General features: G+C 41.6%; 1 protein-coding gene across 1 annotated transcript; it reads right to left on the bottom strand.

Annotated features, from left to right (window-relative positions):
• Positions 1 to 4,504: 4,504 nt before the first annotated feature.
• Positions 4,505 to 17,074, bottom strand: cibar1 (CBY1 interacting BAR domain containing 1). Its single transcript, XM_048229889.1, has 9 exons — positions 16,703 to 17,074; positions 16,057 to 16,291; positions 15,857 to 15,925; positions 15,447 to 15,548; positions 14,660 to 14,665; positions 14,293 to 14,397; positions 13,325 to 13,438; positions 9,375 to 9,494; positions 4,505 to 5,142 (listed from the first exon to the last, which is right to left on the bottom strand). Exons 1-9 carry the CDS (start codon positions 16,744 to 16,746, stop codon positions 5,035 to 5,037), a joined length of 903 nt encoding a protein of 300 aa, XP_048085846.1. The 5' UTR covers positions 16,747 to 17,074; the 3' UTR covers positions 4,505 to 5,034.
• Between the last annotated feature and the right edge of the window lie 943 nt (positions 17,075 to 18,017).

Below are 18,017 nucleotides of genomic sequence, written 5' to 3'. Positions count from 1 at the left end.
TGAGAAGTGTGTGAACTTCACTCCACCATCTGTGGTCTCAGCCAACAACAACTCAACACTGACTTTGCTGACTATACAACAAATGTGTGTGACCTGTTAAATGAGTTTGTATGTGTGAAGCATCTGCAACTCTTCATAAACACCATGTACAATTGAAAGAAGTGCTATGTAATGTCCAATCAAGGGGCTCAGAGTGGCAGAAGAAACACAAAAATGAATGGCCCGGTCTTCCGCTGGCTGACCGCAGAGCCATCCCTGTTCGGGTACGGCAGATACCATAAACATAAACAGCCGCCTGCTCTTGTTTGAAGAGGTGACTGGGCAAGCCAATGGGGAAAGTGTTGTGCAATCAATGGGCTTGGCTAATTACCATGGGATCAAACACTGGCTCCATGGCAACACTTGCCACATTTTCCAAAACAAAGCCCTTCGTGAGTGCCTGTATCCTTCCTTCCCACAATCCATTGCTGTCACAGAACAACTGTTGCTCTGCCACTGAGGTGATTAAAGTCTGCTCTGTTTATTCCCATTAATGGACTGCACTTGGTGCGGGGGATGCTGGGAAACACTTCACACACGGCCGTGTGCCAGTGTGTCAGTTTAGCACGGCCCAGTCAACACAGAAAATCCTTTGCTCTCTCTCTCTCCCTCTCTTTAGAGGTCTGTATCCACTCCCAGGTCTGATTGTTGTGTGAAAGGTATCGCCTGAGTCTCTTCCGAAGGAAGAAGCCACACCGTGCCAACAGGAAGGAGAATTCTTCCTCTTTAATCCTGCCACCTCAAGAAATTACACCTTCCTTTCAAACTGAAAACCATGGGTAGATGATTTATAGCTTGGAAATACCCTGTTGCTTGCACGTCTATAAAAATATACACAGTACCCCCCAGTCTGAGCAAAGCAGACACAAAACAAAGGAATTTCAGAGGGTTCTGGAATCCTAAGGGATTTCCCCAATTAGTGTCCTCTTCTTAGACCTAGCTATCTGTCAGCCCCTGTCATATTACTGTTCCCGGCACTGTCAAGTAAGAGCTGTTATCTGCAGCCACAGCCCTGCACACAAAATGAGAGTGTTGTGGTCTGTCTTGTGATTCACGATGGAACCCCCTGTGCAGTCAGCCGGGCTCCCTGTTGACGTCCCCCCCCTGGCTGGGATGCTTCATCAAGACCACCCTCCCCTCCCCTCTGACCTGCTGCGAGTTTATCACACTCTCGCATATTATTCGCATGCAAACGTTACTGTAGAGAATGCAGAGGATTTATTCACATCATTTAAACTCTGACAGGCCTGAGCTCATTCTTAAATGCCCTCTGCTCAACTCCTTTCCACCCACGCACACACAAACACACACACACACACAGAATAGCAACACACATACCCACAGTCATACACATGCATACACAAATGTGCATACAACATTTCCCATGTTGAGTGGACTCTTTACACATCTGCTTCAGACCCTGTCAGCGAAGCGTTCTGCGTGTACTCCAGCCCTTCGACCCGCCCCATGCTCCCCGAGTTTCACATTTCAGTTTCAGACTCTAATTTCCCCCCCACATTTAGACAGGCTCCCCCCCGAGACACCCACGGCCATCCCTGGGGGGCCTTCTTGCAGAGAGCTTTATAAGACCCACCCCAGCCTATCACAGAAGCCCACAGCTTGTTGGCTCATGTTGGCAGAGTCGGCTCGATTTCTCTCAAATTTGCTCTGTGGCTTTATTTGCGTGAGTGGAGGTAATGTTGTCTGAGATGTTGAATAAGTAATGCTAAGATCCGGGAAAACATAGGCTACTGAAACGTCAAAAACATGTATGAACACAGCACACATCCATCAACGGTCCCATTAATGAAAGGCAAAATAACTGTTAAGTTAAGGACATACAGTACATATCTTTCCTGTACAGTGTTCACGTGTATGGGTTTATGTGTATAAGTCTTAAATTGGCTTGTATAACTTACAAACTGTCACCTGTGTGTTGACCTGGCAGGAGCAAATTGATACGTACGCAAATTGTCCTTATTGATACGTAATAAGGACATAATGAAATAATAAATAACGAAACAGCCTCACACAGACGTAGATACTGCACACTCACATTTACTCAAACACTCATACGCACATTCATCCATCCATAAAAGACATACAGATACACACACACACAGCTGGAAGTCGGCGTGCGTCACGGCCAGTGTTAGGTGGCAGGCGAAGGGCCTGTGCTCGGTGCTGGCGGTGAGCTGAGCAGCCTGGAGGCCTGCTGCCTGACAGTTCAAATCAGCCCAGATGAAGATAAGCGGTGCTTGCGCAAGGCTTTCTGCCGCACTTGCTCCACTTCAGCACTGGGATTTTGAAACCATTAGCAGAAACAGACTGCAGGCCGATGGCAGTTTGGCAATCAAAGCAGGGGAAACCAACCTGGATATCAGGTCCTGCTACTTTCAGTCTCCCGGCTCAGTGTGGACACACTGAGTTTGCTTTCCTGGCTGCATGCAAATCAGCGTTTTATTTTTCAACATAATTAAAGCTGACAGATGCTGAAATGTGGGTTGTTCTTTCACAATATGGTTATTTGCCAATGTGTTATTGAAAATAAACAGACAAAAGATGTCTTGTATTTTCTTATGTGTAGGCTTATGTGTATGAAGGAAATTGTGAATTGCAATTGGTCAATGTGTCAACACTGACCAGTCAGTAGATAATAAAAACAGGTCAGTGACCGGACACCCTCACCTGCTACCCTGTTGCGAGAGAATCCCCGAAACACACTAGAGCTGCACTGTTCCTAGAATGTAAATAAGAGGGAAAATGCGGCGTGTGCTAGCGAGGCGAGTGAGGGAGCGAGCCATAAGAGTGCACCCTGCAGCTTCCTCCACCACTTTCGCAAGGCTAATGATTCACCGTGACTCACGCTCCAGTTCTGCTGCCCCTCTTCTGAAAAGCCATATCCCCGGTCAGATCTGGCCTCAAATTAATGGGGGTTTACATGGAAGGGCCTTCAACTGCCTGGACCTGGGAGTGAGTCAGAGGAGCGAGGGGAATCCTTTTCTCTGGCCTCTCTGTCCAGACCTGATTGATCCAAGCCAGCAGGGAGGTGACCACATGGACCTCCATAAAGCTACAGCTCTTGCCTTCTTTTTGTTGCACATAATGATATCTAAAATCATTTTAAGAGATTTTAAAAAGAGAAGTTTGATATTTCATTCATCTCTCTCATTCAGAAAAACAAACTCTCTTGTCGCGTGACAAGCGAGTGTAGTAACTCATTTATTTGAGCGCACACGCTCGGTAGCTGTCCTCATCCTGTTTAATCCTGCAGTCGGTGGAAAAGCAAACGGAGAGCTCTTATAAACTCCAGATGGATGGAACCGCAGCCAGCTGAGGTTCAAAGGGTGTGGAGGGAGGTTGCCAGAACCACTGTTTTCCACTGAACATGAGCCCTCATAGGATGTCGCCCCTACTGACAGCCAAGCAGATGAACCACTGTGCTAAAGATTTCAACCTGCCCTTGAGAGGTTTTTGGATGGTTTGCATTGCATGACAGCAGAAGAGCCATCACATGAAACAGTGGTTATGGTTCCTCATTTTGTTTTTTGTGCATTCTATCTGAATCAGCATATTCCGCATAATGTAAATTCATGACTCCTCTGACCGTAAGTATATCAGCAAGAGTAATTACCGACAGCCGGCAGAGGATGTGGTCAAATGGGCCAGACAAAGCCACTCAACCACATTAGATATCGGTCATTTTGTGGCAGAGGACAACATCCTCCCACTGCATGGCTAATGTCCCACTTGAGGAAGAGTGACGACAAGAATTCACATTCATCAGATGAGGAAGATGAAGCCTCGCCATGTCCACCCAACAATCTGTCCTCAGTCACCCGTCCTCTCTAGTCACTGCTCTCTCTGTATTTATGTGGAAATAACGAAGGAGTTCATGGTTAGAGCTTGGAATACAGTCTCTGACTCACACACACAAGCACACGCACACATAGCGCAGATGACTCACGCCTGTAGAGCAATTAGGGGTTTGTTTGACTCTCAAACAAACCACAAAACCAGTCATTTAAATGTGTATTATATGTGTGTGTGTGTGTGTGTGTGTGTGTGTGTGTGTGTGTGTGTGTGTGTGTCCGTCCCTTGCATACATGACCACAGCCCAGTCAGTTTTACTGCACTAGCAACATGTCTTTGCTCAGCCTGTGGAGCTGCCCCGTGGTTTGTTGGCTTGGATGCAGCACTGTGGCGTCATGCTGCCTGTGCGCTTCACCGTCTGGCCTATCAGCCTCCGAGGAGACCCAGGGGGTGGGGCCAGTCACCATGGCGCTGGTGGAATGGGATGGATGGGTCTGACTCATGCATGATTGGCAGGGATGTCATGAGACACAATTATGATGATGGGGAACTCACATATAAGCACTACACACACACACACACACACACACACACAACCGCACGAGTTGCCACGCACACATATAGAGGAAGGGAACACTGGCTGTGGTCAGAATGACTGCAAAGCCCTCCATTTTTATTAAGAAATATTGTGATTACTGGCTTTGCACCAAGACATGTGCGCACAATAACATCGATAAGAGAAATTCCCATAGAAACGTTTATTTACATGGTTACGGCTTCACAATCTGTATGTGACACTAAGACAACATATTGTCAAATTTAATAGAAAACTCTATTTGTTTGGCATTTAGTGTTAATGTAAACATGAGAATGATTAAAAATATATCTGTATTTTAATAAGAATTACATTAAAGACCTAGCATTTAATGCTTTAGTCAAATACAAATGGTCCCTTTGTAAAATCATAATTCAAGGCATTTAAAGGCCCTGTGTAGACAATCTCTACTTGCACTAATGGAACACATCTAGTCCCCCATCCATCTTTTGTAATAATATCACACTCATTAGGTGAATTTATTATTGAAAGAAAGAAAACACTGTAGCTCTTTGGAAATGTCCATTCCCCAATGATTTAAGACGAACACTATCTATGGTACCAAAATAAAGTCTGTGTGTCCAGGGCTAGTCTTCCTCATCTGTTACCTCCTCCAGATCTTCGTCGTCATCCTCGTCTTCGTCGTCATCATCATCATCTTCCTCATCGTCTTGCTGCCTTTGTCTGCTTGGGGCCTGAAGGTATAGTGGTCATAAGGACAGTTAAATTTAGGTGATGAATTTGGGTGGGTGTCTTAGCTGTGTACACTGTTAAAATCTTTACATTCCCATCCTTCTCTAGTAATTACTTTCCAGTGCGGTCAATTAGTATCTATCATACTACTTGTATCTAGTATTATTAGACGATGATCTAGTGCTGCAAACATTTTTTTAGATTCAAATGTCAGTTAAGGTAGAAATGCAGAGGCATTTGCAAACGTGAATGCTGGTGCCAGAATATCTTTGCATCTCAGATAGCATCTCTCTAGACGGGAGGTTGAGAAAGAGTTTGTTGTTTATCTGCTGATATTTATCAAGCCTGGCCTTGGTGACATCAACAGACACAATCACAGTGACTACAGGCAACATAATGGAATGGGAGGAATCAGTGGGTATTAAATACAGTGGCCTCAATGGTTTAACATATTGGCTTTCTGAATGAATCCATGGATATAGTGCCATAATGACAAGCCATGGTCATACAGCAATACTATTATTGAGAACCTAACTGAAGTGTTCCCTAAAAAATACAACAATAACAAATTTGCTTTTGTCATTCTGCGTCAAATCAAATAAGGCTGTTACTGAATCTAAAATAAATCTGTCTCAGATTTTGTTCAAACCTGGTCTTTATCATGGGTCCCAAATTCAAAATACTTCTGTTCAAAACCTATGAATTTGTATTTTTTTCAGCCCTTGATATGATTTACAGCCTGAAAAAGAGCCTGGATTTACAGCCTGGGAAGCAATGTTTGGGCATTATTTTGTTTTTATATATTGTATTCTTAATGGCCAACCATATGAACTAAACAAGGAAATGACCAAAATAGTATGTGGGTTAGCTAGAAGGCAAATGAAAATCTATGTGGGAAGTTGTGCAATGTATAAGTATAAGTAAGTAAGTATATATACTCTTTTGATCCCGCAAGGGAAATTTGGTCCGGGAATCTGGGAATTAGTGAAACACAGCACACAGTGTACACACAGTGAGGTGAAGCACACACTAATCCCAGTGCAGTGAGCTGCCTGCATCAACAGCGGCGCTCGGGGAGCAGTGAGCAGCAACCCTCCGGTTACAGGTCCGAAGTGCTAACCAGTAGGCCACGGCTGCCCAATGTATGGGCAATGTAGTGAATGATGAACGATGCCAACTTTACTTGACAGTATCGACATAAGAGTGACATGACACTGTCATGAACGTGTCATAAACAAGTCATAAACGTTTAGGACATAACGCTTTTGTCAATAAGTGTCATTCGGTTAGAGTTAGAGTTAGGATTAGGGTTAGGATTGGAGTTAGGGTTAGGGGTTACGTGGCATGACAGTGTCATGTGTTCATGAGAGTGTCATGTCACTCTTATGTCGATACTGTCCAGTAAAGTGTTACCGACTATTTATCTATGAATGAAACATGGTACAAAATTGGTACTTCACAAACTAAATTATTATACATTGAACTATTCCCACATAGATTTTTGTGTTCCTGTTAGCTACCCCACGTATGATTTAGTCTCCACGTATGATTAGTATTTGTCCTTAAATCCTGGCACAACATTAATAAAGTATTGTATTAGCAGACAAAATATTGATTAATGTCATTGTCATGTGGGTATATAAAGTATGAGTTGACAAGACCCACACTATCACTAGTTTTGCACTATATTACAAATCTAGTGCCTTATACAAAAAACAGTATGCAGTACAAACTTTTAATAGTCTCGTCATACTGAGATCTAGCTTCCATTCTAGTTTGGCAGGCCAAGAAATAATACTTTTAAAGATATTAATCCCCAAACATAGGCAACAAAAGCGTCACTTTTTAAAAGTGTAATAATAATGATAATAATAATAAAAACAAGGGTGAAAAATGTATAGAAACAATGGAATTTAACAAAAATATTCTTAAGTCTTAGTGTACGGACCTACACATTCTGTTGACAAACTTTGAGCAAAATTTGAGACAGTGTGACAACCATTTTCCTATATTCTGTCCGATATGACACAGAATACTGAAATATTATCTTCACTGATTTACTTTTTCATTATAAAATGCAGACATTCTACCAAAACCCACTTTGTAATTCAAACAACAAACATTTAACTAAGTATGGGTTGCCTAAAAGACTCATTTCGAAGTACAATCAATAACGCCACATGCTATGGCGTCTCCACCAAACTGAGTACACAGCACATACAACTCCTTTCCCTTTGAGGGTGTGCGGCTAGCTTGTCTAAATGAAATACAATCGCTGTCCAGTCTTCCTCCACTACAGCTGAGATAGTGGCAGAGTTCTCTCTGATCTGTGTGAAAGCAACAGGTAGGCTACTATGAATATGACTATCACCCTCAGGGCAGACTCTGGTAGGTGTACCAGTTAGCCATTTGTCTTTATGATTAATAGGCCTATATCTCTTCGGGAGGGAGGGAGGAAGGAAGGGGTTGGTCGGTTTACAGCGTGGGGAGAGCCAAGTGTCAAATGAACATGTCATTTGTAAAGCTGAGTGGTTGGTTGACAGGGTGGTAAATGCTCTCTTTCAACTTCTGCTAAACAAGCCTCAGAAGTAACAATGGAAAGGTTGGAAAGGACGTTAATGACTTACTCATTAGTTTTAATCAACAGCATTCAGATGCACTTAGCCTACTGCTGGAATGTCCATTACAACCTAGCATGCTATGATGCATCATAGCAAAGATTTTCTTATAAGAATTAAATCAATCGACATGATGATAGATCATCACTAGCTATCCATTTACTATATATGTCAACATAAATATTCAGTCTACATTAGAGACATCAATATTTATCTACAGTATTTATAAATAATGATTTTAATTTATTTTGGTACATATGTTTACTCTACGTATAACTTTGCTTTTTAAAGTGAACAAGGTGCCACAACTGAAACTGGAAAGAAAGCAAGTGTTGAAAACAAATGCACCATACCAAAATGGCTGCAGAGACTCCCAGTACCCAAACACAAAAAGGAATAAATAAATGAATATTGCCATATTCATGTAAATAAATGTAAATAATCACAATAAAATAAAATCTAATTGTGTCCAAATATTGTGGAGCAAATATTGTGAATGAATCTTTACATTCCCATCCATCATACTGTCGCCTCTGGAAATTCCCACTTCTGGGTCCAAAAGTCCAACACATTCCAAAAGTCAGACACTTACAACTCTTTAAATAACCCAAGAGATTCCCAACATTGACGTATGATTCTCAGTAACATGATTATGATCATACCTCTCCTCCCTTGGATCCTGAATGCACAAGGATTTCAATGATCAGACAAAGTGCATATGACTCACATGAGCCTAATCCCCCTATAACCTCTCTTACCGTCACTTACAATTTACCAAGTGAGCACTAACCACTGAACCTGCAGAGCCTGATTCCTCACTCCTCCATGCCTTCCACGAGCAGGCAAAGAGCAGACAAACCCCTAAAGAAGCCTCGTGTACAGATTTCATTTTTCTGCGCTGTTCATTTTGTAACATTAACTCGTTACAGCTTATGTCACCGTGCTCTGTGGCATGTGATTTTTTCCCCCGACCTCTAGTTTACAGGCTGAGTGACATACAGTAACAGTTTTTTTGTATGACTTTGGCAGTTCCGCCTGAATGTTTCAGTGAACACCCTTCCATAGCCTCAATGCAGTGTCAGGGCGACCTATTTGAATACACTCAACAACAATACAATGTGAATGCAAGCTTTAGTCAGTCAGAGCAAATATCGTATGTTGAAGAGATATAAATCCTTCTGGACAATAAAAACAGTTGGGATAACACCAATGGTATCTCTGCCGCAACAAATCATATTTTATTGCATGGGCATTTGCTTGTTTTTCGGGATGAACAGCTGCCAAATGACACCACTAGTGCTGGCTGATAAGTCATTCTTATTAGGCTGAACTTTGAATCTGTCACTGGCTATGAGGCTCTGTGTAGTGCAGGGGATTGTAATCATGTTGCTACTGTTTAGTTTGTTGCTATGTTTTAGTCAGCATACCAACCCACCTTTAAAGCCATGTCCTTAACCCTCACTCAACCGAACCTACAGATTTCACTTTGTTTCTTCAATGTCTCGTCCAGAGAGTGGACTAAAAAATCCCAGGATGTGTGGTTACTCTATTTCTTCCCAGCCCACCTCTGAATGAATTTAACCTTCAGGTGTCAGAAATGGCTCTCCATGTCTCACCTGCAGACTGCTTGATCGTCCCAGGCTGGAGCCGGTCTGGTTTAGGGAGCGTCTGGTGTTGGCCTGGACTATGTCTAAGCGTGAGAGGGAGTCAGGAGGGTGCAGCATGCTGCGGAACACCTGCCAAAACAACAAACAACAGCAGCTATTTTAACACCTGCTGTCCAAACATCTTAAATCATTACCAATGAAGCTGAGATGTTCTGTAGTGCCATCCATCACCCATTAGTTGGAGATAATAGTCTGACAAGAACTCTGGAAAAAGAATGTTGATATTATAGCCCAACCGCCAATGAAATGACCTCCAAGCCACTTTCTTTGAGGACTGTGTAGATATTAACTAAAGTCTGGAGTGACCTAGCCGCATGCAAGTTGGCAAAACTATGATAGGTAAGGGATAATGTATAGAACGCCGGTCATTATTGGGAAAATAAGTTCCGACAGGGCGAACTGGGCCCTGACACGCCAGCGGAGGGGTCTTGCTTCGCCCTGAAGGGACTTATTTTCCCAATAATGACTGGTGTTCTATACATTATCCCACTTATTATACGGCTACTTGCCAAAAATAAAAAATAAACTCCACAATATGTCTCTTTACATTTATTTGTTACCGTTTCTTTGTGGCTTTTGCTGATAAACAAATAGTTTGCAACACACACTGAACTTGAATCAAACGTTCTTTAGAACACAGCTGATCAGCCTTCACTTTTGAATGAAAATCCGTTGCCATTGACAGCGGTCATTATTTAGAGGTCCTTAGACGAAAATAATGAGCGGTAGAACTTTTGGAAATCCCATTCAAGTCAATGGAGCGTTCTACTTGCATTGTGAAGGGCCGTATAATGACAATAGATAAAACTGCAGGCAAAGTAAAGTCAATCACATAATGGTGTCAATGAGCTGCTCAGTCTAAGCCTCCATTCCCCAGAGAGCGTCATGTGAATCCCATTCACAAAAAGCCGCATTATATATTCACAATATGTTAAATGTAACAAAAGGAGACAGAGTTTGACTAACTTATAAAATCTTGAAAGTCTAGTCTCCTAATGTGCTATAAAATGGTGCGATGCTTGGAGCATTAGTCACTTTTCAGTTGAGCAGTGATGAGAAACTGTATGCTCCGCCGCTTTAGTTGGTAGTCGTGAAACAGTGGGACGGCACTGAGACACATCTGGGCTCCCTGGGGCATTCCATGTGAAGTTGGCCCGGAAAAAATCTCCATGACGTCATTGGTATTTATAGTTGGAGCTACAGTACAACTTGAGGGGATTGCACATGTGATTTATCATAAAGACTTCTGAGAGGGAAGTGAACTACCAGTCATTGGTAATTTTCTTTGCTATAAAATGCACTCATGATAAGTCAATTGGAATGAATCCTAATTTTCTTCAAAATGCCCTGCTCATATTTTTTTTTAATTTCTGAAATTTGATTTAGTATTTTTTTCATTTTAGCTTAGCTTGCATGTATGTCATTTTGACTGTGCATTTTATCTCTCCCCTCTCTTTGAACATGCTTATCTTTTCATGCAAAATGTTTTTGCTGCTTTCATTTTCCCAAACATGTCAAATGTATAAATTGTGGTATACTGAAACTAATTCTGATTATACAGCATTCATCACAAATGTAACATCAGCGTCCTTCATCTCCAGAATAAAGCTAATAACTAAATTGTGCTACTGATCATATGAGTGGAATTAACTATCTTTATCTTTTCATCTGTTTGAATTGAGTTTAAATGCACCCTCAACAAGATTTGCTCTCAGGGCCCCCCTCTGGTTGAGAAACGCAATAATAAACAAACTAAATATGCGCCTTTTGCAACCAAGTATGAACATAACTCCGATACAATATTGAGGGAATGTACCGTCAGCAGTCTGTAGAAAAAGATCTCCTGTAGAATTCCTGGCAGAGCAGCTCTTTTGCGTTTCGATTTTGGAGGGGGGAGGGGGGCAGTTTCCTACCCGAAACTAAAAGTTGGTAGGTTAGTAATTGTCTACAAAGGGCCACTCAGACAATGGCAGAAGTACCATTTGTCATGTTTTGAGGTTATGTGCTATCAAAATGATTTTGAAAATGTTATGTTAAGGTCAAAAAACTTTTAAGGGTGCCTTTAATAATCTAGCACAGTGGTTCTCAAACTGTGGTATGCGTGGTGGTACACTGATGGTACATGTACTCTCTCTAGTGGTACTCTGGGAGTCTCTGAGATTATGTTTTATGAAAAAACACAGTAATCACGTCAAATTATATCAAAATATATATAATAAAAATTCCTTAACCATGCGATCACTGAAGTTAAATTTAAACTAGTCTTTGTCTTTCTTGAGTGACACAAAAAAATGTGCAAAACAGTATGTACAATGTAAAAAAAAGTAGTTAAATTGGCCTACGCTACTGTATTCTAATGCCGGTCATAATGTTGGTACTAGGACAGCTGTGAGTTTTCTGAGGGGAAAAGTTTGAGATCCACTGATCTAGCACACATTAAATTATGCTATGTACTGTACATAAACTCAGCAACAGCATATTTTTAACCTCAATTGTCACAGAAACATGCAGACCCTTTCCTCTTTAGCTTTTTGGAGCTGTCATGTCCAAGTGACCCACAAATGACCTCAGCTGACAAAATTGCATCATGCCGTTCAGTAAAGGAAACTTCCCTGAGAAATAAAACCATAATCTTCTTTATGAGCTCAAAGACCGTCATGAACTGGATATGACCCTTGAACACCTCAACCATACAGCATAGTCTGAGTTAATGAATCATTGCCAATTTAATGATGAGCTGTATTAATGATTTCCCTCCTTTTTCAACCTTTCACTGCAAAGCACACAAATACACACAAACACATACAGATTCAAAAAGGGACAGGTACAAACACATGTGAACACACACACACACACACACACACACACACACACACAGGTTAGATGTATTGAAGTGTGAAATTAAAGCACAGAGAAGGGGGTGGGAAGGGGGGGCAAATTGGGCAAATTGGAAAGCAGATGTGCCGTTTGCATGCTTGTGCCATAGTAATTTATATTAGCCCCATTCTGCATTTCACAGGGCAAACAAGCAAAGCAGCATAGCATGAAATCAGATACCCAGGCAATGATTTGGTTTATCATCGTGGGGGCTGGTAAATAAGGGCTCTTGCCAGAGAGAGAGAGCATTCTGCCTGATCAAGCTGGACCAGGTGGCCGCCACCGGAGCAGAACGCAATTGTCAGGGAATCTTTCTAAAGAAATCAGGACTCCCGAGGTCACCGCGCCTCAAAGACTCCGAACATATACACACAGGAGGGTTGGAGGGGCGAGTAACCGCATAAGAATGTCTGCTATGAGGAACAGGGCAGGAGACGTACGTGGATTCCCCACAACTCTGGCAGCTCCTCCTGTCACCTACATGTCAACGGCTTCAACAATGCCAGAATCTTGGCTGGCATCAGTGTTTGCAACTCAGGTGCTCAGAGTAGAATGTGATGACAAATATCTGGTGAAGAGGCCATTCCACACATACGGTACTAACGTTGGCAGGTTAAAAACTTCCAAGAAAAAAAAAAAAAAAAAAGACATACTTCTGATTCACATAGACATGTTCAAATGCTTTTTGTAGTCTTGATTTTTAAAACTCTCCTAATCAGGTTCTTTACCCCATCTTCAATACCTCACTCGCAACAACATGCTCATGTCTTGTTGATCTGAAATTCTAAACATGTTTAACTACAACTCTAAAACCCTTTTTTCATATTTATGTGAAATCAGTCATTTTGTATAGCTTAATAAATTTGATTTTTTTGCATGATTTTTTAATTGATCCCAATGTAATTATCCATTCCCTGGGTGAGATGGTGTGCAGTGATCCAGCACATTACTATCCAAGGGACATGGCACACTACGATTCCCTCCCCCCCCTTCTCCTAGATTGGGTGCAGTGGCCCGCTTACCTCCAGATCCCCCTCCTCATCCACATTCTGGATGTGCTGGTAAGCTGCGGTATAGACCTCTAGTGCTTTGGCATGGAAAGCCATTTCCACAGTCACAAATTCTCCCAACACTTTCTGCATAACAGAATAAGACAGCATTGTCACTTAAAGTATGATGAGTGGTGATGAAGACTCAAGCAATTAATATAAACTATTATTCCACTGCTTGGTTGAATTTCCCATTGTCCTATGTAATTTAGAACGACCGTTAACATTGTGTTATTTGAACACCTATGAAGTAGATCCATTTTTTGGCCGTATGACACTTGTATATCAATTCGCTGAACTCGTTGTGAAGTTTAAATGAACTGTCATGATGCATTCAAGCTGTAAAATACAGATGTTCAGAACATAACCACATTGTAGCATATGACGGAGGTGGATTTTAGTTAGTTGGATGACATGTAGGCTAAGTAAAATAGCGATGTTTCAAAGCTTAAGTTAATCAGAATCATGGGATATGCCCGCTTGACAACGGGAGAGATAGAACTCAGACTGGCCTTTGGCCGTAGCAACCATCCATTTAGAACTAGTAACGGCAGTATGTCCATTAGTTGAAATGTGTCGGGGGAAAGTAGTTCTACAAACAAGACAGTTCTAGCGATTAAAACATTTAAATTATAACCGGAAATGAACACAACGCAAGTGGCAACAGTGGAATAAGCGTGATAATGGACTCCACGGTGGTCTGTTAACAGAAATGAATGCACTTACCTCCGCTGCGCGTCGAGTCGCATTACAACCTTGACCGTGCATTAATTTCTGTTAACAGACCACCGTGGAGTCCATTATCCCTTACATATTCAATAGAGAAATAGTTGCCCAGATTGGCAGTTAAGGATGAAGTATCAACTTGAGAGGGGCATTACAGTGCAAATCTTTAGTTCAATTTTCTCTCCCTATGTGTTAGTAGTATGTATTTCAGTGACCTTGATATCGCGGATCTTCTGCTTCTCAAACTCGTCTATCGTCTCTTCCAGCTGTCGAGTCGTGCGCGTGGCGTCCATTGTGGCTCTCTGGAGCTCACTCTCTGCCTGTCATAACAGAGCGACAGCACAATAGCAGTCATGCACACAGCTCCTTTGAGCCTCTGTGGACCTGGTGCTCAGGCTGTCACGACAGCAGAGGCCTCCCATGGAGAGTAACAATACATGCCCAACAGCACAACAGAGAGCTCATCTGGGCCCAGTCGTGCTCCATAAGGCCGAACAGTGTGTGTGTGTGTGTATATATGTGTGTGTGTGTGTGTGTGTGTGTAATGAATTAATACATCACCCATGTCAAAAACACACCCACCTGGGACTGTGAAAGAGTGTCAAGGAAATCTGTGTCATTTAAAATATAGATCATGTCCATAGCACTATGTAGTATTGGTCGAGAACTGGTAAGCTAACTAACGTAACCTTAAAGGCATGAAAGAAACCCCACTAGCAGCAGCCCAGTTTGAGATGATAAAAGCTAAATAGCATGCTAACCGGTGTCTTTTAGCAATGCATTGGCAATGAAAGCTTTTCTTAGCCTACATTTCTTTTTGCCTTTTTTCAGACTGTGAGAGTGCAGAGAGTGAAGAGTGACAAGAAGTGAGTGGGAGTGAGAGAGATTGGGTCGGAGCGGGAAATGACCACGGGTCGGACTCAAAGCTGGGTCCCCGTGGGCACTTGAATCTGAATGTGGTGCAGCTGCTGCAGCCACAGCACCCCCTTAAGCCTACAGTTTCCAACCCGGGCCACAGAACTACATAAACGTCTAGTGGGAATGACCATAGTTCAAATTATGGGGGTTTTAGGGGGTCCTTTTTAACATATGGAATGTTAAAAAGGAAGTCTTGTGGGGCCAACCAGAGCCATATAAAGGTTACTTTATGCTCAGTGCATCTTTCTAATTCAGGACCATCTCGGAAATATACCAATCATATATGATTACTGGCTACAACCGAATTGCTGTCATAGTGAGCTATGAGGATACATAAACTTCTTTTGTGTAATGGAGTGTGAGGAGAATAGACAGGCAGAAGGAAACAGAGATATTAGAGTGTTTGGAGAGTGAGAGGGAGGATGAGAGCTTGGAAATTTTGGAAGGATACAATGATCTGTCTGTCAGAGGGGTTCCGCTGTCTCATCCTCTCCAGCTGCCGCATCTGTTTGGCCTCTCTGTCTCTGGCGTTCTGAGTCGTCTTCAGGTCCTCCTATAAATACATGGAATCCAGGTAACGAGGACATATCATTAAACCTCTTTTTTCCCCGACTTTTATTTTACTCAACTCTCTAGACAATGAAAGAATAATGCCCCAGTGGGACAATTAATAGAACTGGAAATGACAATGAAAATCTTAACACACTGCCCTAACAAAAAAGCAGATGATGGAGTGTGAGAAAATACTGCCCTCTTGTGTTCAACTCTGCAAACACACAGGAGGTATTTTTGCATAGTTGTGTCTTGTAAGTATTGTAAGTACATGTAAGTACATGTATTTCCAGAAGTGTTTGAACTTACCCTCTTAAGTTTCAAAACAGTTCCATAGCCTTTCAAAGGTTCTATGACTTTGGCCTCGAGTCTTTCTACCTGTTGAAAATGATGAAACGTTTACGACAGTGGCCATTCATTTTAGTTGACTAAAGTAAAAGGCAAAAGGCATTTACGCTAGAAGACTCAACAATGTTGTGATTTTTCATTAGAGGGCATTAAAAAGTTACCTCTGCTTGACGATAATCCTGGATTTGGGAGAGTTGGTTGGCAAAATGTTTCAGACCACTCTTCAGGTTTGGAGTCTCTGTTTCGGCGTAAAGATTGACTTCTTGGACCAGAAGATCCGCTTTGTCCCGTAATCTCGCCGTTTTACGAACATAAGCAGCAAAGAGCTGACACATCTCCCCAAAATGCTTCTCCGTGTTTGCGATGTTATCTTGTATTTGCTTCGTCTGCGTATCTCTGCAGAGATAACACAGGATACAGGTTCATAATGTTTTTATGTAACGTTAACGTTCATTTATTCTTCGCCTTTCAGTGTGCAGTATTAATTATAAGTATCGAAAATATAAAAGACATGGAGCAGCAAAACAATGTTAATATTAACGTTAGTTGTGCTGGGATGGCTTAATAAATAACGTTAACGTAACGTTATGTGCTGCGCTAATGTTAAGTTAGCATGTTCGAAAAATGATTCAAACTATTCCACCCTGGAGATGTTCCAAACCAAACATCCAAAAGTCTTCAATCGCATCTTAACAAGCGAACAAAATTAGCGAGCCAACTGGTTGCACACAGTTATCATAGCAGATGGTTAAGGTTAGCCACCGTGCATGCTAATGTTATCTTTAACTTAGAAGCTAGTGCTCTTACCTGGCTCTTGCATCTGGAGTGCGACTCATCATGAAGGAGTACATTAAGGAGACAACTTTTTAATACAATATTTGGATTAAGAGAACAAACAACGTATTTGCAGTACCGTGTATTTTGGCAGCTATGCTAGGTCGCTGTCTACAAGTGCCTGTTTTCTTTGCTTCTTTTGCTAGCTAGCACATCTTTCTCAATGCGCTACGGCGTTGCCATGGAATTGCAGATGTTAGCTTCCTTCCGCCCTAACGCAAAGGATGATGGTCAGCATCTGTTCGTCGAGATCTATGGTCGAGATCGATGCAGACAATCAAAGAATGCGAATATGCGTAAACTACTAGCCAAATATTAGAAACATTTGGATAGCCTATTCATCAGCAAAATAATCCTCCTCCTAATCTCCCACCATAGACCTACCAAACCAGTATGGGGGAAGTGGTGGAACAAGCCGACATAAATATGTTTCACCACAATCTGTCTTTCAAATACCATGCTCATGGGATTTATATAAAAAAAAACATAACAGCACAGACCTGTGTTTCTATGGAGCCCCTAAAGGCACATAGGTGCAAGCATTTTTTTCACCAGAAACCTTCTCATGCTCACCAGAAACTTTGTTCAGGCCTAGTGTCCCCCCCACATGTCCCATGTTTCGCCCAAAGGAGCCTGGACAGTTTTATTAGACAGGACATTATAACAATTATGGGCCATTCTACAGAAACGCACACTTTTCTGTCCCCTAGCTTCAGAGGACTATAACATTTTAAAAACATATTACTGTTGCAATTTATTTATATTTTAAAGTAAAATAATATTTTTCCTGAACAATTACACCTTTTTGAGCCATCATTATGACAGTATTTGTTTTTAAACAATTTTATGAATTCCCAGGCACCACAAAAATGCCCGTCCCAACTGTCAAGTACAAAGGCAGAGGGCAATATTTTTAAGTCAAAAACATGTTTTTTATTCAGTTAAATTGCAATAATATATACATAACTATCAAATATATTATATGCATTAGATAAAAATACAAAATGACAATTAAATATTACAAATAAAATGATAAAAATGTATGTCCCATGGAGTCATGTCACTGGTGTTACCTCATTAGAAAAGACTATTATTTTGACATAAAAAATCAGACTGATGACATCACAAGACATCTATTTACTTCCTTCCTGAAGATCAAACTAGGACATATCATTAAACCTCTTTTTTCCCCGACTTTTATTTTACTCAACTGGTGTTACCCTCATGCCAGTAACACATGTATGAAATTCTTGTTTACAATACTTTGTTAAATACTTTCACTTATTGT

Source organism: Alosa alosa, chromosome 20 (genome assembly GCF_017589495.1).
Source record: "Alosa alosa isolate M-15738 ecotype Scorff River chromosome 20, AALO_Geno_1.1, whole genome shotgun sequence".
Classification (NCBI taxonomy): domain Eukaryota; kingdom Metazoa; phylum Chordata; class Actinopteri; order Clupeiformes; family Clupeidae; genus Alosa; species Alosa alosa.
This window is presented reverse-complemented; position numbering and strand designations above follow the sequence as displayed.